The sequence below is a fragment of the Gopherus evgoodei genome, chromosome 3 (genome assembly GCF_007399415.2).
Source record: "Gopherus evgoodei ecotype Sinaloan lineage chromosome 3, rGopEvg1_v1.p, whole genome shotgun sequence".
NCBI lineage: Eukaryota > Metazoa > Chordata > Testudines > Testudinidae > Gopherus > Gopherus evgoodei.
This window is the reverse complement of record NC_044324.1, coordinates 105882353-105906061: the sequence shown is the minus strand read 5'-3', so window position 1 is coordinate 105906061 and position 23709 is coordinate 105882353. Positions and strand designations below refer to the sequence as shown.

Sequence of the window (23709 nt, the reverse complement as noted above, 5' to 3'; positions counted from 1 at the left end):
AAAAAAAGCACTTTTTTTTTAAGTTGCCAATGACTCTTTAGGACCAAATTATTGAAATTAAACATATAAAATATGCCAATAGGCATCCAGTCTAGAACACAGAAGTTAGTCAGCGATCACAGATTTAGGCCCTAATCCTGAAAATATTTATGCACATGAGCTGTCCCATGTAAGCTATACATAATGTTAAATCTTATGGTTTTGCAGGAGTGGGGCTTTCAAAAGCTCCTCATTTCTAGTATTGCTCACTAAGATGGAAGAATACATGTACAGTATAAAGTTTAAAAATAGGTATACAATAAAATTAAACAGAAAATTTAGACTGAATACTAAGAAAACATTTTTCAAATAGAACTCCTTCAGTTGTGTGAAAAGGCCTATTTCATTTCACTTTTAGAAAATGTTAATTAAATGGGGTTACACATAATTTCCACTACACTGATCTTGAACACTGTTAGATGGCTGGTGCGTACAGGGTCAAATTGTGTTCAAAACAATTTCTGAAGAAAACTGCAAGGCTAGGAGTCAAGTACTAGTCACAAGGATGGGAACTCTGTTAGGCTCCATCCAGATCAGCTCCCCCAGGCTTGTTCAAGATGGGTCTGAGGGAAACCTACATTAGTGAACTATTATTAATACTGTTTTCAAATGTAGTTTATTTCTTATAGAAAATGGTGAAAGTCCCATCACGTGTACACTTTAAAACTAAGGCAGAACAATGCATTCATAGTGTGTTGGTAAAATTCTGTAGTGGCAGGGGATGGCCTAGATTAGCTTGGTCTTCAATTTCTATTCTACATTTAGTAAACTATGTTTGGAAACACTAATTTCCCATCCCACCTTTCAATAGTTATGCACTGTGTATATCAAAAAAGTAACCCCTTTACATTGCATTTATTTCAGTTGTGATGAGTAGCCAGTAAAATAGCTCAGAGCAAAGAGAAAGTCATTCTCCTTCCAGTGCCTGTTGACAAAGCCACTCTCCTAATCTAGTCTCCTCCTTAGTGGAGCTATTGCAATGTCTATAAAACAGTATCCAATCACCACACCTATTTAACAAAACCACAGCTTCTTTTCTCTCTGATGTTATGCTGTACACTAGCCTCTGCTGAGTACCCAAATTTAGCATCTTAACTAAAAATGGAAAGTTGGTCAGGACACCACTCTGTGTACCTATACGCTCTAGTGTAAAATGGTAGCTAGGGCCCATTTAAGTGCGAGTGTATTCAAGAATGGAGATTGTTAGTACATAGTTTGAGGCAGACTGCACATTTGCTTCAGTTTATGCTAATGCCAGAATATTTTCTGACTCCAGTATACAGGGTAATCTTGTTTCTTGTTTCTTCGTAATTAATGTGACACTAGAAAATAATGAAATTAGGTGTTGCCTCTTTCTTATATATACATTTGTTAGATAGAGACTGTTCCTTATTGTGAACATCACCTGAGCACGATGGGAGTTGAGGGCACTCAGAACTGCGCAATGGGGGGGGGGGGAAGTAGATTTGGTGACACCGAAACACTTTGCAATTTTGAAATTTCCTTCAATTGTATTTTAACATATTAAAGTGTTTAAAAATGCTCAAAATCTAAACATATGTTTCAGGTCAAAGCATTTTGTTTAACCTGAAATGAATTTTTTTACTTTTTGGTTTGCCAAAATATAAAATAAGGAATTGAAACAAAAATATTGTGCTTTGGGTCAACCTGAAACAAGTTTTTTATGCATTTTGGAATTGCCAGCAAACTGAAAAATCTGTTATTCAGCCCAGCTCTAGCACTCAGCACACTGCAGGCCAGACTTGTTGGAGGCTAAAATGAGAGAGTAAAGCTAACAGAGAAATAAGGTAATAGGAGGTAAAGAACGTTTTGGACCCTTATTTGTGGACCTAACAACAACATGTAACATGTTAGTTTTAAGAAAAAATAATGGCACTAAATGAAAATGATTATAGATAGTCTAAAATGAACATTTATAAGTAAGAAAAATGATTGTTTATTGGAAAATATTTTAGAACATAGCAAAGTACAGATTTCATATTACAGCTCAACTTTGTTTTTTGAAGACAAAACTTGAAAGTGCCAGATCTACCCAAGGCAGCCTTAATTTATATACATTTGAAAAAAAACGTTCCTTTTAATATGCTTAGGCTGCTGCTTTTGAATTTGAATGATTGTAAAATATGAATAGATTTTTTCCGGCAAGCCAGCCCCATTTATGATTAGTACATCTCTTTTGACTGCACAGAAGAGTTTACTACTTATGCAAGGGTGACAGCAGTATGCTGAATGTGAGAAAAATTGATTGCAGTGTTTCATATCTTTTCAAACAAGGAAACATTCTTCCAAAAGTAGATCTCTGCACAGAAGTACTATTTAAGTCAATATGCAGTAGTGGTGTAGCTGTGTCGATCCTAGGATATTAGAGAGAAGGTGGGTGAGGTAATATCTCAGGACCTGAAGAGGAGCTCTGTGTAAGCTCGAAAGCTTGTCTCTCTCACCAACAGAAGTTGGTCCAGTAAAAGCTATTACCTCACCCACTTTGTCTCTCTAATCTAAGTAAATAGATATTTTGGATTAAAAATTTCAAAACACACTAATGGCAGGATATAGTTAAAAATGTGTGAAACAGCAGAGCAACCCCTCTCTATATATAACTGTTTCACTGAATAGAGCACAATTAGTACATTTGCTTTTTAAAAAATATAGGATAAGATTTTCAAAGCTGTCTAAGAGATATGGATTAAATTTAATGGGAATTATGCATCTAAATCCATTAAATCTGCTGAAAAATAGGTTATTTTATTCATATTTTTATGAAGTCCTATTATGGATGAAATCTTTTTCACTCACGTATCACTCATTTTTTCACACAAGAAAACGTAGTCATTACTGTATAAAGAGAAACAGAGTAACATTTTACTGACCAAAATTACAATATTTGGCAATCACGAAAGCTAGATCTACACTTACTAGATTTCAAATACATTTAAGGAACCAAATCAATACTGTTTATTGGCTTCATGAAGACAATCTCATGTCTATGTGGTAGAGTGAAAAAGAAACTGCTCCATTACAAGTATTTTCATAGCATTTTAAATCTCTGAAATCAATTTTGTTAAAAACAAAAGTGATCATAAAGATGAATAGCCCACTGAAATTAAAGTCATGATGTACTTAAAGGATTAATTTTCCATCTACAGCATAGTACCTCTAATTGCATCACCCAGCCTAATATTTCCCCATGCTATCAGCTACATCTGTCATTGATTTGGTAAGTTTCCTCATTGAGCTTGCCATTTTGGAGATTTCCTGCCATTTTTCTGACTGAAGAGACTGACGTAGCACATGCTTTGTTTTCAGTGCTGAAATATCCTGATCAAGCTGCAGCATCTTAGTAGATGTTTGTGAGAGTTCATTGTCCCTCCCAACAAGCTGTAATGGGGAAAATATTGTCAGCTGAAAAAGGAGGCCAGACAAAACAAAACCAAAAGCAAGTGAGTTAAGATTTTTAAAGTCTTATGAGTTATTGGATAGCTATGTACGCAGTTGAGATTGCTCTGTTTTTAAAACACAGAGTAATCAAAGACAATGATTCAATTTTGTTGGAGATATTTAGTACATTTCACAGGCTATTTTTCTGATGATATATATACTAAAATGACACCGTTTGGTTTAGTGAGAGCCTTACGTGGTTCTCTGTTTGTTTGTCATTTGTGATCAACCTTAAATCCATTCTGCAGAGAGATTAAGGGCAAGATTCTACAGGATGCTGAGTACCCTTAAATCCCATTAACTTCCCACAGTTAATACTGAGGGATTGCGATGCATGGTTCACAACACAGCGCTAAGGATGGCAATAAAATATCAGCACTGATTGTCAGTCCCCTGGGCTGAAAGATCACATACCAGGATGAAGCTGCAGCATAGGCATGAAGAGACTGCATGAGCAAAATGGCAGTCAACAATGAATGTAGATGAGCCTTAACTCCTGTTAGGATTGCCAAAAATTAGATTTACCACCAACAGGGGGACAAGAGACTCCAAGGGTATGTCTACACAGCAAAGAAAAACCCGTGGCTGGTCCGTGCATGTTGACTCAGGCTCATGAAGCTTGGGCTGTGGGGCTGTTTCATTGCTGTCTAGGCCTCTGGGCTCGGGCTGGAGCCGAGGCTCTAAGACCCTGTAGGATGGGAGTGTCCGAGAGCTCAGGCTCCAGCCCGAGCCAGAAGTCTATACAGCAATGTGAAACCCCCACAGCCTGAGCCCGGGCTAGCTGTGATTTTTCTTTTTTTTTCGTTGTGTAGACATATCTTTAGTCACATATTTTGGCTGGAAATGCCAAGGTCATGCTTTGATTACTTTTTTCCCAATAGGAGATTGGGAAAATATTAAGTTATACTTTAGGGCACACTTATAATTTACTCCCTTTCATTCATATTCAGTGGACTATTCAAAATGAGAATAAAAGACTCAATGTAGTTTTCATTTTCACTTTTTCTAAGTTCTTTTGCTGTTTATTTTTGTATCCAAAGTATATCTGGTGTTTAGTACAGTTCTGAAAAATAAAGAAACACATGTTCCTAGGAAATGTCTATGTTACAAATTACAACAGACAACAGTCACAGAGTAGTTGATGTAATGGATGCAATTATAATACTAAAGGATAGATTTACCATATTCTGAATTTAGGGGGGATTTCCCTCAGGAAAAGGGAAAGTAGGGCTTTCAACTTCATCCTAATTTGAAGTTTTAGTGAGGGGGAAAGTGTGAACCTCTGCCAGGGGCTTTCCAGAAGCCCTACCAGTAGGGTCCTACCAAATTCACTGTCCATTTTTATCGATTTCACTGGCATAGGATTTTAATAATAGTAAATTTTATTATTTCAGCTATTAAAATCTGAAATTTCAGTGTTGTAATTTGTAGGGGTCCTGAGCCAAAAAGGAGTTGTGTGTTGGGGGGAGGGTCACAAGGTTACGTAGGTGGGGGTTGCACTACTGCTACCCTTACTTCTGCGCTGCTGATGGTGGCAGCGCTGCCTTCAGAGCTGGGAAGCTCGAGAGCAGTGGCTGCTGGCCGGGAGCCCAGCTCTGAAGGTTGAGCCACCACCAGCAGCAGTGCAGAAGTAAGGATGGTATGGTATGTGTTTCATAGATTCATAGACTCTAGGACTGGAAGGGACCTCGAGAGGTCATTGAGTCCAGTCCCCTGCCGTCATGGCAGGACCAAATACTGTCTAGACCATCCCTAATAGACATCTATCTAACCTACTCTTAAATATCTCCAGAGATGGAGATTCTACAACTCTCCTAGGAAATCTATTCCAGTGTTTAAGCTACCCTGACAGTTAGGAACTTTTTCCTAATGTCCAACCTAAATCTTCCCTTGCTGCAAGTTTAAGCCCATTGCTTCTTGTTCTATCATTAGAGGCTAAGGTGAACAAGTTTTCTCCCTCCTCCTGATGACACCCTTTTAGATACCTGAAAACTGCTATCATGTCCCCTCTCTGTCCTCTCTTTTCTAAACTAAACAAACCCAATTCTTTCAGCTTTCCTTCGTAGGTCATGTTCTCAAGACCTTTAATCATTCTTGCTCTTCTCTGGACCCTCTCCAATTTCTCCACATCTTTCTTGAAATGTGGTGCCCAGAACTGGACACAATACTCCAGTTGAGGGCTAACCAGCGCAGAGTAGAGCGGAAGAATGACTTCTCGTGTCTTGCTCACAACACACCTGTTAATGCATCCCAGAATCACATTTGCTTTTTTTGCCACAACATCACACTGTTGACTCATATTTAGCTTGTGGTCCACTATAACCCCTAGATCCCTTTCCGCTGTACTCCCTCCTAGACAGTCTCTTCCCGTTCTGTGTATGTGAAACTGATTGTTCCTTCCTAACTGGAGCACTTTGCATTTGTCTTTATTAAACTTCATCTGGTTTACCTCAGACCATTTCTCCAATTTGTCCAGATCATTTTGAATTATGACCCTATCCTCCAAAGCAGTTGCAATCCCTCCTAGTTTGGTATCATCTGCAAACTTAATAAGCGTACCTTCTATGCTAACATCTAAGTTGTTGATGAAGATACTGAACAGAGTCGGTCCCAAAACAGACCCCTGCGGAACCCCACTTGTTATACCTTTCCAGCAGGATTGGGAACCATTAATAACTACTCTCTGAGTACGGTTATCCAGCCAGTTATGCACCCACCTTATAGTAGCCCCACCTAAACTGTATTTGCCTAGTTTATTGATAAGAATATCATGCAAGACCATATCAAATGCCTTACTAAAGTCCAGGTATACCACATCCACCGCTTCTCCCTTATCCACAAGGCTCGTTATCCTATCAAAGAACGCTATCAGATTAGTTTGACATGATTTGTTCTTTACAAATCCATGCTGGCTATTCCCTATCACCTTACCACCTTCCAAGTGTTTGCAGATGATTTCCTTAATTACTTGCTCCATTATCTTCCCTGGCACAGAAGTTAAACTAACTGGTCTGTAGTTTCCTGGGTTGTTTTTATTTCCCTTTTTATAGATGGGCACTATATTTGCCCTTCTCCAGTCTTCTGGAATCTCTCCCTTCTCCCATGATTTTCCAAAGATAATAGCTAGAGGCTCAGATACCTCTTCTATTAGCCCCCTGAGTATTCTAGGATGCATTTCATCAGGCCCTGGTGACTTGCAGGCATCTAACTTTTCTAAGGGATTTTTTACTTGTTTTTTCTTTATTTTATCTTCTAAACCTACCCCGTTCCCATAAGCATTCACGATGTTAGACATTCCTTCAGACTTCTCAAAGACAGAAACAAAGAAGTCATTAAGCATCTCTGCCATTTCCAGGTTTCCTGTTACTGTATCTCCCTCCTCACTGAACAGTGGGCCTACCCTGTCCTTGGTCTTCCTCTTGCTTCTAATGTATTGATAAAAAGTCTTCTTGTTTCCCTTTATTCCCATAGCTAGTTTGAGCTCATTTTGTGCCTTTGCCTTTCTAATCTTGCCTCTGCATTCCTGTGTTGTTTGCTTATATTCATCCTTCGTAATCTGACCTAGTTTCCATTTTTTATATGACTCCTTTTTATTTTGTAGGTCACACAAGATCTCATGGTTAAGCCAAGGTGGTCTTTTGCCACATTTTCTATCTTTCCTACCCAGCGGAATAGCTTGCTTTTAGGCCCTTAGTAGTGTCCCTTTGAAAAACTGCCAACTCTCCTCAGTTGTTTTTCCCCTCAGTCTTGATTCCCATGGGACCTTACCTATCAGCTCTCTGAGCTTACCAAAATCTGCCTTCCTGAAATCCATTGTCTCTGTTTTGCTGTACTCCCGTCTATCCTTCCTTAGAATTGCAAACTCTATGATTTCATGATCACTTTCACCCAAGCTGCCTTCTACTTTCAAATTCTCAATGAGTTCCTCCCTATTTGTTAAAATCAAGTCTAGAACAGCTTCCCCCCTAGTAGCTTTTTCAACTTTCTGAAATAAAAAGTTGTCTGCAATGCAGTCCAAGAACTTATTGGATAGTCTGTGCCTCGCGGTGTTATTTTCCCAACATATATCTGGATAGTTGAAGTCCCCCATCACCACCAAATCTTGGGCTTTGGATGATTTTGTTAGTTGTTTAAAAAAAGCCTCATCCACCTCTTCCACCTGGTCAGGTGGCCTGTAGTAGACTCCTAGTACGACATCACCCTTGTTTTTTACCCCTTTTAGCCTAACCCAGAGACTCTCAACACTTCCGTCTCCTATGTCCATCACCACCTCAATCCAAGTGTGTACATTTTTAATATATAAGGCAACACTTCCTCCCTTTTTCCCATCTATCCTTCCTGAACAAGCTGTTCCCATCCACACCAACATTCCAATCATGTGTATTATCCCACCAAGTTTCAGTGATTCCAACGATGTCATAGTTGTATTTATTTATTAGCACTTCCAGTTGCCACCCTTCTGCACTGCCTCTGGAGCTGGGTCCTCAGCAGCCACCACTCTGCGGCCATCCAGCTCTCAAGGCAGTGCAGAAGTAAGGATGGCATAGTATAGTATTGCCACCCTAATATCTGCATTGCTACTGCTGGTGGGGCACTGCCTTTAGAGCTGGGCATCCGACCAACAGCTGCCATTCTCCAGCCACCCAAGTCTGAGGGCAGTGCAGAAGTAAGGGTGGCAATAGTGCAACCCCCCAAAAATAACCTTGTGACCCCCCTACAACTCTCTTTTGGATCAGGGCCCCCAGTTTGAGAAATTCAGGTCATCTCTGTGAAATCTGTATAATATAGGGTAAAAGCACACAAAACAACAGATTTCATGGTCCTCGATGCGTTTTTCATGGCCACGAATTTAGTAGGGCCTACCTATCGGGGCAGTGGGAATGCACTGAATCAGTTCATCAGTCTACTACTCACTTCAGTGAAAGTTAGATTGGGCCCTATGTTTATTTTAAGGTTCCTGATTTCATCATATAGATCAGATAAAGCAATTTACCTGGTTTTGTAAACTAGATACAAGATCTACCAACAAAGCTTTATCTCTTTGTAGTTCAATATTATCCTGTTCCTCTTTGTCCAGCATACCCTTCATTTCAGCTATTCGACTAAATATTGTTGCTACATTTAAGTCAAGAGATGGGCTTCCTTGTTCCAAAATATGAATCTGTGAGAAGAACAAGCCAGGATCAAGATCATAAAAGACAAAAATGTATATGTATGCTAACTATGTACACGCACAAGCACACACAAGCTGGAATATTTTTCAATTTCAAATACAAGTGAATGCTTACAGAAATGCTTCCTGTTATGTAAGCTTTTGGAACACTTGGGATTACACTACTTCCATAGTTTGTTTATCTAAAAAAAAAATCAATTTCCAAAGTAATGAGTGATACTGATTTCTGAGCTTGGGATCGCTCTCTGGAATCAGCCATCTGCAATCAAAGTCTGGTCTTCCTCACTTCTGAGGCCTAAAGACATCGTTTTTCTCATTATGCACCTACCAACATGCAGCCAGAATCAGCAAATGTTACTTTCAGTCTGTGACCACCTTTTAGGAGCACTGTTTATGGTGAACTACAAATTAAACAGAATGTTAAACTAACTACAGCTTACAACCTCTTTACCAAAAAAACCCATCATCTCCGTGCCAAGTCTGTGTTCTGCTGGACTGGGGCGTGAGAATCCAGAACTATTTTCCCATTCCAGCTTGGTTTTATACATGACAATTACTTTGCAGTAGTAGGTTTATTTGCCAACTAATTACCAAACTCAGGACCAGTTTAGCCAGTTATCAGAGCTCTATTTCTGTGCTCACACAACTTGCTGCAGGGTATCCAGCTGAGACACTTAGGGGCTGCCTACATAACTGCTGGGAGCAAATCTTGCAGTCTGAGTCTACACACTTGTGCTAGAGGAGCCACACTACCATGCTAAAAATAGCAATGCAGATAGACGTTCCAGCTCATGCTGGAGCACTGACTCTGAAGCCTAGGGAGGGATGTGGGCTTCAGAGCCTGAGCTCAAGCTTGAATGTCAAAGCAATATCAATGCAGCTATTTTTAGTATGCTCACTTGAGCCCCTCTAGCATGAGACTGTCAACCCAGGCTGCAAGACTTGCTCCCAGCAACTGTGTAGACATACCCTTAGGGTCCCCAGAGAGCTGCTATACCTCCTTTTTATTTTGTGTTTGTACAGTACCTAGCACAATGGGGACTTGGTCTATGACTAGGTACTATGATAATAATAATAGTAATATATCAAAAGGACTAAAGACTTTTTAAGTTATATTCAAAGCTTCCTTAGAAGTGGTATTTGTTGTTACCCTCATTATAGCAGGGAGCAGTTCTCATAATGCCATTAGCTGCACCAATAATAAATCAACACTGATTTTCTTCAAGAGCTATAACTAAGGCTGTGTGTGTCACGGAAGTCATGGATTCTGTGACCTCCTTCACTTCTGCAGCAGCCGGTGCTGGTCCAGGGGCTGCCTGAGCCGGGCAGCTCCTGGGTCAGCAGCAGCAATTTGGGTATGTGGGAAGGGGCTCAGGGCTGGGGTGTGGGGTTAGGGTACAGGGTAGCGCTTACTTGGGGGGGGTTTCCCACCAACATGTCCTTGCAGCTCCTAGGTGGAAGGGTCAGGAGGCTCCGTGCACTGCCCATGCCTGCAGGAGCCACCCCTGCAGCTCCCATTGGCAGTTCCTGGACAATGGGAGCTGTGGAGCCGATGCTTGTGGCAGAAGCAGCGCATAGAGCCCCCTGGACACCCCTCCCCCTACGAGCTGCAGGTTCATGCCGGTTTGAGCCAAGTAGGGAGCCTGCCAGCCCCGCCAACCCTCCCTCCCCAGCACCGGCGGGGGTCCTAGGCTGTGCCCCCCAGCCCGCCTCCTCAGAGCACCCGCAGTCCCCCAGCCCCAGGTTAAGTTAGGGGTATATAGTAAAAGTCATGGACAGGTCACAGGCTGTAAATTTCTGTTTACTGAGCATGACCCATCCATGACTTGTACTAAAAATACCCATGATTAAAATGTAGCCTTAGCTATAATCAATGAAAATTCAGAGCTAGAAAGAAGATTCAATGCAGGGACTTGGTTACTTTGTATTAATGACTTATTATGTGATCACATAAGAACACCAACATCTGAGGGGAAAAAAAAGAAAGGGTGCTATTACTTCAAGGCAAATCCCCCAAACTGGCTGAACAAAAAGCCAGTGACAGCACCCCTGGAGATGTCTGCATAATCTGTCTTTCTGAAAAGTGGAAAGTGTTGTGATGGCAGCTGCATATAGCAGGAGTCACAGGAAAACTGGGATAAAACACAGTGACTTCAGAATGGCAAAGTCAGCCATGAAGAAATGACTCAACTTCAGATCATAAGAGAGAGTCTGGAGTCATGGGTTCTGGAGGCCCGTGATGTCTGAATAATAAATAAAATAGCTCCACACAGAATGAACCAGTACACTTTTGATTCATGGTGCTGGGTGGGCAGTACCATAAATGGAAAAAATAAATCTTACCACTAGGCCTTCCTTCAATTAGTAAGGCAGAGCACTATGGATCTGTTCCATTTCCCATTGAAATAAATGAAGAGACTCCTGTTGACTTCAATGGGAGCTGGATCATGTCCTGTTAGCACAAAGTGGAGTATACCTCTTCTTAACAAATGAATCTAATAGAAAAGAATATGATTCCTTATCTTTAGGCGAACAATGAAGATACATTTAGAAAGTCAGTGTAGTCACAGACAACCTTTTCCGTAAGTTCCTGCAAGTTTTTTTTTTCCTGCTGCAAGAGCTCTTGGTGCATCTTGATCTCATTTTTCAGATGCTCTTCTTGGTCTTTCACTTTGAGAAGTTGAGTAAAGCTGGAAGACTGAGATATATAACTCTCTTCCCTGAGGGCTCTCTCCTGAAATACATCATAAAAGCACAACTAGATCAAAATATATTAAAATGAAGTAAGATTGTTGTGATGCTTCCCAGGAGCCCCCAGGGTTATGAACGAATTCACTATCACCTGTTCTTAGCATGAGGAAGCCTTGCATCAGCACGCCTGCCATGCATCAGCTCCCTGACTCCACTGGCCACAGGTAATGCAAGCACTCCCTTCTTAGCCTATGCAGGCTCCACTATAACCTCTGCAGGTTAGTGACAAGCACTCTCCAAAACCGGAGCCCTCTGAGCATTTCCCTGGACTGTCCAGCTCTTAGTCCAATAGACACTCAGATAATTCAGAGATTTGCTGTTCCTAAAAGGAACAGTACCCACAGTTTACCCGTTACACCTTAGGTCACATCTCCTCTTAACACACAGCACTTAGATATGTTTATAGTGAAAACAAATATGAGTATTTAACAAAAAATAGATTTGAGAAGGTCACAAGTAAAAGTATTGGAAACAACAGGTTACCTGTTAAAAAAAAATCATACCACACGTTCTACAGCCTAGGATTAATTAACAAGATATTTTCCTGTCTAATGAAGTTTAGCTCACCCAAGGTCGTCTCAGCATTTTCCAGCCAGGTTGGCTATAACCCTCCTTTCATAAGACAGAAGACACTGACAATTCATTCCTCAGTGAAGAATCCAGGGTGTACCTCAGTAAGCCCCAGTTATTCCCCAAAAGTCTTTACTCATAAACAGGATACCCCTTTGTTGTTTCATTTTTTTCGCACAGATTTTCTCTCATGATTTCACAGACTCTTCATTAGCATCAGGCTCAACACAACTAGGCTTCCATTGTGAAGCAGACAATACACAGAAAGAAAAGTTTCTATTACTCCTTGCCTGATAGAACCTGTCCAAGGCACGTCGCTCCTGGTGGCCTGCCTTACCTTAAGATTATAATTTTCAATATAGATACATAACTTTTGAAATATTACACTTACATACATTTTAGAAAAAAGATTTTGAAGATTAACTAGCAAAAATCTCAAAAACCAACAGCAATTTTTTTTTAAAATACATCAGAAGCAGGAAGCCTGCCAAACAATCAGTGGAGCCACTGGACAATGAAGGTGCTAAAGGATCACTCAAGGAAGACAAGGATGTTGAGGGGAGAAACTAAATGAATTCTTTGCATTGGTCTTTACATACCTGAGCCATTTTTTAGGTGACAAATCTGAGGAACTGTTTGAAGATTGAGGTGTCAACAGTGGTGGTTTTGGAACAAATGGATAAATTAAACAGTAATCAGTCACAAGGACTAGATGGTATTCACCCAAGAGTTTTCTGAAGAAACTCCAATATGAAATTGCAAAGCTACTAACTGTGGTATGTAATCCATCACTTAAATCAGCCTCTACCAGATGACTGGAGGGTAGCTAAGGTAATGCTGATTTTAAAAAAAGGCTCCAGAGGTAATCCTGGCAATTACAGGTTGAGGGAAGAGTTTTCTATACCCTTGAGGAACCTCTGAGTGGTTGGGTGTGACAGCACGGAGTACCCTTCTACAGGTTGGTGGAAAGCTGTTATAGCCTCTAGGCGGACCCTAAAAGAGCTTAGAGATAGACCTGACTTTTTTAGGGTCAAAGAATAATGTGGAAGATTCGCGGATGTTGGGGAGATTTATTGGGACATGCACCAAATCTGTAACCTGGAGTATTACTGCAGGTAAGTTACGTCATGTTGAGGACTTTCTGTGTAATAGAACCTCTTCTACCTCTTGAACAGGAGCTTTCTAGGTATTGGAACCAAGCAGTAGCCCAGGGATTGGCAACCTTTGGTACGCGGCCCACCATGATAAGCACTCTTCCCTGAGGCAGCAAATACACTGAGTACTTGCTGCACTTAGGATCGCCTCTTTACAAGTAAGGCATTTTTTGAAGCCTGGCGGATGGGCATATCCTGTTGGGGAAAAGGGTCCCCAATGGGGAGAAAAAGTGGGAAAGAAATTAAAGGTTTGGGGTGAGGGGTTGTTTTTATTTCCAAGGGTAAAATAAGGAGAAGGAGAAGAATACTAAGACTAGAACTATAACTAGGAGACTAAATATAGGTATGTAAAATTAAACAATAGTCTTCATGGACTGCTAATGCCTCTGTCTCTAGCTGGGGCAGTTGAGAAGGAACTAAGGGAGGTTAGCCTGCGTGCGCTGGCTAGCTTTGTGGTGCAACACAAGGAGAGACTGCACGTGTATGGGTCTAATGGAGACAGCTACCAAAGTTCTCCAATCAGCAGGGCAGGAACACAAACACACCTACAGTAGAGCACCCATAGGGACACTACTTGAGAAGAGCTGATTTTGTTTCTATAGAAGGTAAAAATAAACTACACAACTGGATTTGGAGAAAAAACTCTGAGTCCTTTTTAAGGGAGTCAGTCAAGTAAGTTTAGCCAAGATTTATCTTACATATCTGGAAATTCTTACTAACTTGCTGCAAATATTGTCAGATGCTAAAATATTTTTCTTTTAAAAACTAACACACTGGCAATGAAAATGTAAAAAAACTAATAATTATTTATCTAGTACCTTCACATCTGTTTAAGCAGCTGCCATCCCCTCAGTTACTAAGGAGACCTAGCTGCCACTACCTAAACTGTCATTTTAACAATACCCGTCCAAATCTGTCATCTGATTTTGTGGCCAGGTCAAGGAGATTATTCCTAGTGGCTGCCTTGCAGATCTCAGAGGCAGCCTGAGTTCTAGTGGAATAAGCTTTGATATTTGAAGGAACGAGTGTTATTAACCATGTGATAAAATATTGAAATTTAAATATAATCAATTTAAATATTCCCTGGGAAGAAATGGCTCATTCTTTAGAAGCACAATTTTTGGTTTTGGAAAGAAAATGAAGAGATAAATAGATTAATTTAAGTGAAAATCTGAAACAATGTTGTGAATAAAACTTGGAATGAGGTCTCTGTTGTAATTTGTGTAAGGAGTGTTGTACGCCTGGCTTGACATGAATAATTGAACATAGAGGCCTCATTTCTTACAAGACAAGATTAGGCAAGTAAATAGATCAGCAGGCTGAAAACAATGTTTTTGCTAACTAAGACAGGTAAATGGGTCAATATACTAAGAGACAGAATGTCTGAGCTAGCTAACATAAGAGGAAACATCTAAGGAACCATTTACAAAGAACATATAAAAATGGACAAGATGTGTCAGGAAAGCAAAGGATGAGGTAAAGTGGTACATAGATAGTGTGTAGACTAAGGATGCTGTATGGGAATTGGTTCTTGCAAAGTAACCAAGCCAATCCTAAAACATGTGATGCAATGTACAGTAAATTTAATGAGATGTGCAAATGTATACAAAAGGAAGAGAGTTTCTGTGTAACTTTGGATCTGTGAAGTACCCTGCAACCACCTCCTATGTCTGAGTCTGATTAACTTAGTGTAGCTTTGCTGTATGCTAAATAAAGATGCATGAGTGATGAAGTCCAGAGTTGAATTGAGTTCTTGGGAAGCTGAGTGAAAGAGGTCTCTGAGGGAATTCCAACAAGGAGGAGAGCTTATGTTCGCTGACCCTTGTGACTGACATAATGGTGACCAAAAAGTCAGTCACGAGAATAAGGTCTAGACACCATCTAGAAAGAATAAGACCTGAAAGGGCAACATTAAGATCCCACATAGAATGGGCTCCCGCTAATTGATTCATAAGTGTGAAGCAATCCTTTTAAAAATCAGGTTACAGTAGGGTGGGAAAAAACTGAGTATGGCTGGATGTGAGAGTAGCGTGCCAAAATCTCTGCAAGGTGGACTTAAACGGAACTGACAGAGAGTCCAAAGATGCAGGATGTAATCAAGGATCTTAGGAAAAGGAGCCTCCAATGATTAAGGTTGTCTTGACATGATTAAACTGAAAATCTTTTCCACTTTGAGGACTAAGTTTTTCTTGTGGAGAACTTCCTGATTTTCCAGTTGGATTTTCCTTGTATCTATAGTGAAGTCTCTCTGAGTAGCACTTAACAAGCTTACCTCCAGGGTTTGGGATTAGGAATTTGATCTTTGTTCTGCAATATTATGCATAGAAGGACATAATGAGTGGGGTCCCGCAGGGATCAGTACTAGGTCCGGTTCTGTTCAATATCTTCATCAATGATTTAGATAATGGCATAGAGAGTACACTTATAAAGTTTGCAGACATTACCAAGCTGGGAGGAGTTGCAAGCGCTTTGGAGGATAGGATTAAAATTCAAAATGATATGGACAAATTAGAAAAATGGTCTGAAGTAAATAGGATTAAATTCAATAATGACAAATGCAAAGTACTCCATGTAGGAAGGAACAATCAGTTGCACACACACAAAATGGGAAATGACTGCCTAGGAAGGAGTACTGCGGAAAGGGATCTGGGGGTCATAGTGGACCACAAGCTAAATATGACTGAACAGTATATATGATTCAACTGGAGCATTGTGTCCAGTTCTGGGCACCACATTTCAGGAGGGATGTGGACAAAATGGAGAGAATCCAGAGAAGAGCGACAAAATGATTAAAGGTCGAGAAAACATGACCTATGAGGGAAGATTGAAAAAAATGGGTTTGTTTAGTCTGGAAAAGAGAAGACTGAGAGGGGACATGATAACTGTTTTCAAGTACATAAAAGGTTGTTACAAGAAGGAGGGAGGAAAATTGTTTTTCTTAACTGCTGAGGACAAGACAAGAAGCAACGGGCTTAAATTGCAGCAAGGGAGGCTTAGGTTGGACAACAGGAAAAACTTCCTTTAGGTTGGACAACAGGAAAAACTTCCTAACTGTCAGGGTAGTTAAGCAGTGGAATAAATTGTGGAATCTCCTTCATTGGAGATTTTTAAGAGCAGGTTAGACAAACACCTATCAGGAATGGTCTAGATAAAACTTAGTGCTGCCATGAGTGCAGAGGACTGGACTAGATGACCTCTCGAGGTCCCTTCCAGTCCTATGATTCTGTGAATTTTATGCCTGGACAACCTGAAGCTGAAGGCTGAGTGAACATTTGGAGGAGAGCCATTAGCTCCTAACTGGCCAAGGCAATTCTGGCTTTCAGGATCAGCGTAACTACTTCCTGTCTGACTTTCCATATCACTCTGGGTATTAGAGAGATCAGAGGCAATACGTACATGAGACCTTGATTCCACATAAAGGTGTCTTGTTTGATGGGGATGGGAAGGAGGCAGAGACTGGAAGTGAATACAGTACCCATGAGTAAGGCTGCGTGTCTATCACTGAGGTCACGGAAGTCACAGATTCTGTGACTTTCCGTGATCTCCATGACTTCTGCAGCAGCCGTTCCTCGCTCAGGCGCTGCCCAAGTGCCGGGCAGCCCCTGGGCCAGCAGCTGAAGTTTGGGTGTGTGGAAAGGGGGCTTAAGGCTGGGGCAGGGGGCTGGGGTGCAGGATGGTGCTTACGTGGGGTGGGGGTTCCACGGCTTCCATTGGCATGTCCCTGCAGCTCCTAGGCGGAGGGGCCAGGAAACTCCATGCACTGCCCACAGGCACTGCCCCTGCAGCTCCCATTGGCTGCAGTTCCTGGCTAACAGGAGGTGCAGAGCTGGCGCTTGTGGTGAGAGCAGTGCATGGAGCCCCCGCCTAAGAACCTCCCTAGGAGTTGCAGGGACATGCTGGTCAGAGCTGGGTAGAGAGCCTGCCAGCACTGCCAACCTTCCCAGGCTGCGCCGCCTCCCCTCCCCCAGCACCAGTGAGGGTCCCGGGCTGCTGCCCGTCCCTGTCCCCCAACACCAGCTGGGGTCCCAGGCTGTGTGCCACCGCCTGCCCCCACGCCCCCCAGGACCAGTGGGATTCCCAGGCCACTCCCCTGCCCTCTCCTCCCCAAGCACCGGCAGCCCCCTGGCCCAAGTTTTAGTTAGGGGTATAGTAACAGTCATGGACAGGTCATAGGCTGTGAACTTTTGTTTAGTGCCCGTAACCTGTCCATGACTTTTACTAAAAATACCCGTGACTAAAACGTAGCCTTACCCATGAGGGATAACTCCTGTCCAAATCTGGTAGAGGGAAAGATGGCATAGGGTTCAAAGACAGCTCTAGTCTGGTGTCTGTGCTCACTTGCCCTTGGCTTTATGGCTCTTGGTTTTTTTGGGCAACAGCACTCCCTGAATGTTGGGCAGGACCCCACCCTGCACAATGGTGACTGCCCCCCAGCAGCTTGTTCAGCTCCTCTTCGTTGCGCACGGCCAGCTGCAAGTGCCGAAGAATAATGCGGGTTTTCTTGTTATACCGAGCGACGTTACCAGCCAGCTCCAGTATCTCAGCCGTCAGATACTCCATCACCATGGTCAGGTACACCGGGGCTCTGGCTCCCACTCGCTCCGCATAGTTCCCCTTGCACAGCTGTCTGGGTTGTGACTTTTAACTTTTATGCCAACCCTGCTGTCTTGATGATGCCACAGGGTGATTGTGTAAGCCTTTTTTGAGAGAACATGGGTTTCTTCTTCAGAGGATAATCAGCAGGCTGTTGTTAAAGAGTAAGTAGGTAGTCTGGTCTAAGATTGGTATCTGAAGTGTTTCCTTCAGTGTAAGGCCCCTTTTGTTGAATTGCTAAACAAAGGGCAAGATCTCTATGGTGTTCTGTACATCTTTGCATAATATTTAAAACTACCAATCATTCCTCGTTATAACTGCCATGGCTGTGGACTGAACTGTGATATTAGAAGCGTCCAGAGCCACATGTAGAGGTGTTTTTGCCTTCAGTTGCCCTTTCCCCTGGCTTCTGGAGGAATCCTGTTCACAAAGGGAGACACTTTGTTTCAGGTTAAGAAGTACTTAGCAAATAATGCTTGTTAGTTTGCTATAAGTAGTTGGAACGAAATGATGGAGGCTCTCCTTCCAAAGACATCTAGCAAACTAGGGTCTTTTCTGGGAGTAGTCTTTGATAAGCTAGGCTGACAAGTTTTCTCCCAGATCACACAGTCCACCAGAAACTGAGGGATTGAATGTATATAGAATTGTTCAAAGTCCCTCTCTGGAATTTGGTATCTTTTTTTTTCCCTCCTTGCTTGCTTTGTAGTTGGGGTAAATATAGCAAGGGTTTGCCGGGCTCCAAAATGCTTTCATATATAGGCTTTGTAACCTGTGGAGGATAACCAATAATTTATGGGGCTTTTCCTTGATCACAAGAGTCCCAGTCCTCAGTGTCAGCAATTCAAGGCAGCAGCTCTTGAAAAAGCTCAAAATTATCTGGAACTGGTACTGCAGCCAAAGAGGCAGCTTCCTTGGGAGATGATAATGATGATGGGTCTTTGAGAGAAGTTGAAGGGCACTGGTCCAGTGGTTTGGAACCAAACTCTTTTTCTTTATTCAGGAATTCTTCATTCTCATTCCTATGAGCTTCTGTGGGAGGTCTTGAAACTAAGTCCAAAGGAGGATGAGACTTTCTATGTTCGGGAGATACTGGGAAGGAGACTCACTTCTGGAGGCTCTGGAAGATGAGCCCAGTTAATCCAGTATGGCCATAGTGGAAAGCTGTTATGGATAAGATTGACTAGGTTGACCGGGTTGGTTAAGATATGGTTGGCTGGGCCATTCTCATCTCTGCAATGAATAATCTGGGGGCTCTGAAATGACCTGAAGGGATGAACAAGCTTCTGATTTTGTTAAGCAAGGCGGTGAAGACTTCCAGCTCGATGGGACAGGGTGCAGCAAGAAAATGTAGTCATGAGAAGGGAAGAAAGAATAGATTTCCTCTAACGGCAGTCTGAGGTGCTGCTATTCATAGATTCTGAACTCGCATGCACGGCGCACACATGCACCTACAGTGGGATCAAATACACTTCATGAATATTGGCAGGGCCACAAAAAGCCCAGTGTGACAGGTTGGATCACAGAACCCCCCTTGGGAATTGCCAACTGATGTGCCCAGACTACTTCTGCCCCTGCTTACCCTGGCAGTTCGGGACTCCAGCACACTGTCTTGCTGAGCCAGACATGCCCGTCTGCTCCAGCAAAGACCCAGAGTCTGAATTACTTGCCCCAAAGCTGCAGACTTAACTGAAACCAGCTTACAGAAGTGTTCTTTTCTCTAACACTCAGATGCCCAACTCCCAATGGGGTCTAAACCCAAATAAATCCATTTTACCATGTATAAAGCTTAAACAGAGTAAACTCGTAAATTGTTTGCCCTCTATAACACTGATAGAGAGATATGCACAGGTGTTTGCCCACCCACAGGTATTAATACATACTCTGAGTTAATAAGAAAAAAGTGATTTTATTAAATACAGAAAGTAGAATTTAAGTGGTTCCAAGTAGTGACACACAGAACAAAGTGAATTACCAAGTAAAATAAAATAAAACCCGCAACTCTATGTCTAATCAAACTGAATACAGATAAGATTCTCACCAGTTCCAGAATGCTTCCTTTTACAGACTCATCTCTTTTTAGTCTGGGTCCAGCAATCACTCATACCCCTTGCAGTTACTGTCCTTTGTTCCAGTTTCTTTCAGGTATCTTTGGGGGTGGAGAGGCTCTCTCTTTAGCCAGCTGAAGACAAAATGGAGTGGTCTCCCCTGGACTTAAATAGACTTCCTCTTGTGGGTGGAGACCCCCTCCTCACCCCTATGCAAAGTCCAGCTACAAAATGGAGTTTGGGAGTCACCTGGGCAAGTCATATGTCCATGCATGACTGAGTTCCTTACCAGCCAAGCCACATTCCTGGAAAAGCCCATATGTGGATGTGTGTCTCCAAGTTCATTGTTGGCTTAAGTGTTTCTTGATTGGGCACTTACTGAGAATAGTGTATTCTCAGTAGGCTGACCAACTGCTTCACTACAGCCTACTTAGAATCAAACAAGTATGCAGCCAATATTCATAACTTCGAATACAAAAATGATACATGCATACAAATAGGATTAATAGATAAGTTGCAGTGCTGTAAAGTGCCAGTGTAGCCAAGGCCCCAGATACAGGCAGAAGAAATGAGAAGTAAGTTCAAAGACACATCCATGAAACTTTTGATGAATGTGGCCCAAATGTCTCAGGAGTTGAAAAAGAATGACATGCATCATTTGACAAAGTGGCTTCATCTTTCAGTTATGTTCTACAACCTCTTTCCAATTAATGACTTGAAACTCATTCTATATTTGAGGGCAGGTCAATTCAGCACTTCTTAATGATCTTTGTTTTTTCACGCCTATACCACATATGGAGGATTACTGTAGCATATTTTGCTTAGGGTTCGGAAGTCACTGCCATCAAATGGAATTTAAAGGCAGATGGGAGTCTTTAAGCAACATCTCAGGTGAAAATTAGGCCAAAGCATTACAGATAGAAATAGCAAGTGCAAGCTTCAGGAAACTGCTGATTTAATAAGAACATGCATATTTAAATAAAAATGCTAATTTCAGAGTTTGAATTGCATGCTGAGGTGTTCATATTTAAAAACCACTAGGAGTTTATCACTCTAGAGAGGGAGGAAAAAAGAAAATTTAATTGCTTACTTTTATCATGTGCCTTCAGAAATTTAAAGATGTTCTCTAATTTGGATCAGATTTCCTTTGTAGTCTCAACTGTCTCTTTTACTAAGAAAAGTGAACTGAATATAGTCTGAACATTACTGACGTGTAAAAATATAGAATCTTATATGTTTTAATGTAAGGCAGTGGAAAAGGAACATCATGTTAATCTATGTTGTCTTCATTGCACTAACTGTTTTTTAGTGTTTTTTGTTTTTCTTTTTTATATGTAAGACCAATTGGTCATTCCCTATCCCATTCTTACTATGTTCAGTTGCTTGTTAAGTTCCAAGAGCTGGGAACGCAGCACAGCATTCTCTGTGGTCAGGGATGCATAATCATCCATCATTTTGCTTCTTAGGAAACGATCTTGCTCTGCCAGTAGTTCTTTCTCTCTCAATTGCTGATGAAGAAAACTTATCTCACTTCTGATCAGGAAAAATGCACAGAGAAAATAATATTTATTAATTGTTAAAAATTGTTCCATCTGAAAATGACAAGCCATAGTTTTAAAAGATATATATGACATTATTCAGAAAGTTGTATAAATTGTCCTAACATTAAGATCCAATTATAAGGTTGTATAATAGAATCTTAATGTTAGGACATTTTATACAGCTTTCTGAATTATCTCATTAAAATCAGACCTTTCCATAAACTTTGTATCCTAAATCTGCCAAAAAGCAACCTAACATTGTTAGTTATATTATACAACCTATCTAGCTCTGTTTATTAAGAATTAATTCCAAAAACAAGGATGAACCACTAGCAAGGCACATCTTGCTTGTAGGAGGGCATATTGTTGTAACAATGGAGAATTAATGTAATGCTTGTGCCCACACAGATATTCTCTTTTTCTCTCAAAACAAGGAAATCAAGGAAATTAGCACTACTCAAGTAAAATGTGTTACACAATTTAAAAGCCCTCAGGACACTCATGTAAAAATGATAAAATCAGTTACAAATATTAAAAATTTCATACCCGAACAAAAATCCTCCAGAGAATGCTACCATGTGAAATTTCTAAAGATCTGAAAGTATGTACTACCAATCTTAAATCATTTTTATGTTATATTTTGAGGTCAGATTTGATCTGACTGATTTTGGCCAAATCAAGTTCTGCATAGCAGCAAGAGAATACTGGTTAATTAAGCTGGGTTTACAGCTGTTTTGCATTGCTAGACCAGCACAAAATAGCTGGAATGCACACCCTAGTTTTCCCCTACCACATGTACTCCTCTTTGTCCTGCCCACACACATACCCCCTAGTTTCCCCGTCTCTCCTACACCTCACATTCCTCTGCACACACAGCTCCAGTCTCCCTCTTCCTCCTGAACCTGTTTCCCCACACACACAGAAGTTTCCCTCCCTCATGTTTCCCTGCTCTCACACACCCCCGTTTCTACATCCTATCCTTCGTATTCCCCAGCTCACATATACACCCTTAGTTTACCATGTCTCTATTGAGCCAATCAGGTGCAATGATTAATTTTTAGAATAATTATTTAGGATGAATGTTCATTTTTTCATAGCTGAGAAGGAAAAATAAAATACTTTCTCTTAGAGAAACTCAAGAAGAATTCCTCCAGCCTCCCCTCTGCTTCTCCTATTCCTGGGGTTCTTCATCCCACTCTCCCATGCCGGAGGCAGAGGGCTGATGCAGTGTTCTCTTCTTTCCCTTCCTGGCTGAGTGAGCTGGCAAACCCAGGAGTTCTTCATCCCCTCTGCCCTTTCCCAGGCCAGATGTTGGGGGGATGGTGTGCAGAGAAGAGCTGTCTCTTTGCTCACAGAAATGGCGGGGGGGGGGGGGCGGGGGCGGATTGAAGCTGCCCTGAGCTGCTGGGCCCTTTTTGTTCCTTCCTCCCTTCCTGTGAGAATCATGTCTCCTGAGGGGAGAGGGCGAAATCTTCACTTGCTTGCTGCAGTAGTTCCAATTGGCTGCTCTTCCCCAGAAGGAACCCTCTAATTTTAAAATTAAGCAGATTTCGGAAGGTTGCTAAATTGTTAACTGTGGGGACTAAAACTAACCGTTTATCCCTTAAAATGCCACAAGTGGAGCTACTGTGCAATCTCTCTTATACTTTATGTTAGTCAATCCTGAACTGGAAGGACTACCTCTGTGGATGAGAGAGAGTACCTTTTGTTTCAACATGTCAATTTTCTCTGTTGTCTCTCTGCTGAAAAGCCAATAGAGTGTAATATATTTTGGTGGATGGGGATGAACTGAAAGCAGTACATCATAACTCCCTGCAATGTGTCAGAAAATGGATGCCAGCTTAAAGTCACCCCGTCCGTAGTGGAGACAGAAACCAGTAAACTAGAGTTTAGTGGGTTAGTAAATCCTAAATCATCAATACCTGACCATCCCTCGAAAAACTTCCAAATACTTTGGCTAATACCTGATGTCATGTGTGATCTGGTCCTGCATCATTGCTGTTTTTTTAAATATTTTGTCTTCCATTTCATGCACAGCAAACCGCACTTTAGTAAGTTCCTTTCTCTTTTCAGAAAGCTGCAACTCTATTGCCGTCCGCTGATCTGAACGTTGCTTCAACTTGGTGTCCACATATATAAAAGGAGACAAAGATAGAGCAGAATGAAGACTGAGGCTCATTTTATGTTTATTTCTAAAAATAACTGTAAAATGTACATCACTCTAAGTAGTTCCAACAAATAATCTGGTTTTAGTTTGACTACTATAAAACTGTCCAGTAGTCTGATTCCTTGTTTGTCTTACCAAATGATAACTCTTGACCAGGTACATAAAGCTCAAGTGGTAGGGACTTGTGATTTTGGTGTTGAAAGTTCTAAATTCAATCCCA

At 41.4% G+C, this 23709-nt stretch overlaps 1 protein-coding gene and 1 long non-coding RNA gene across 2 annotated transcripts in view; one reads left to right on the top strand and one right to left on the bottom strand.

Moving 5' to 3' along the window:
- The window catches only part of LOC115648527, a 32245-nt gene that overhangs the window by 7029 nt on the left and 1507 nt on the right, over nt 1-23709 (top strand). The window lies entirely within an intron of this gene.
- The window catches only part of LOC115648524 (golgin subfamily A member 6-like protein 1), a 46882-nt gene continuing 25668 nt past the window's right edge, over nt 2496-23709 (bottom strand). The window contains exons 6-10 of the mRNA XM_030556224.1: nt 23287-23441; nt 21152-21314; nt 11244-11402; nt 8489-8656; nt 2496-3435 (exon numbers count right to left, since the gene is read on the bottom strand). Coding sequence (XP_030412084.1) covers nt 3232-3435; nt 8489-8656; nt 11244-11402; nt 21152-21314; nt 23287-23441 — 849 coding nt within the window. The 3' untranslated portion in view covers nt 2496-3231. The remainder of the gene's footprint in view (nt 3436-8488; nt 8657-11243; nt 11403-21151; nt 21315-23286; nt 23442-23709) is intronic.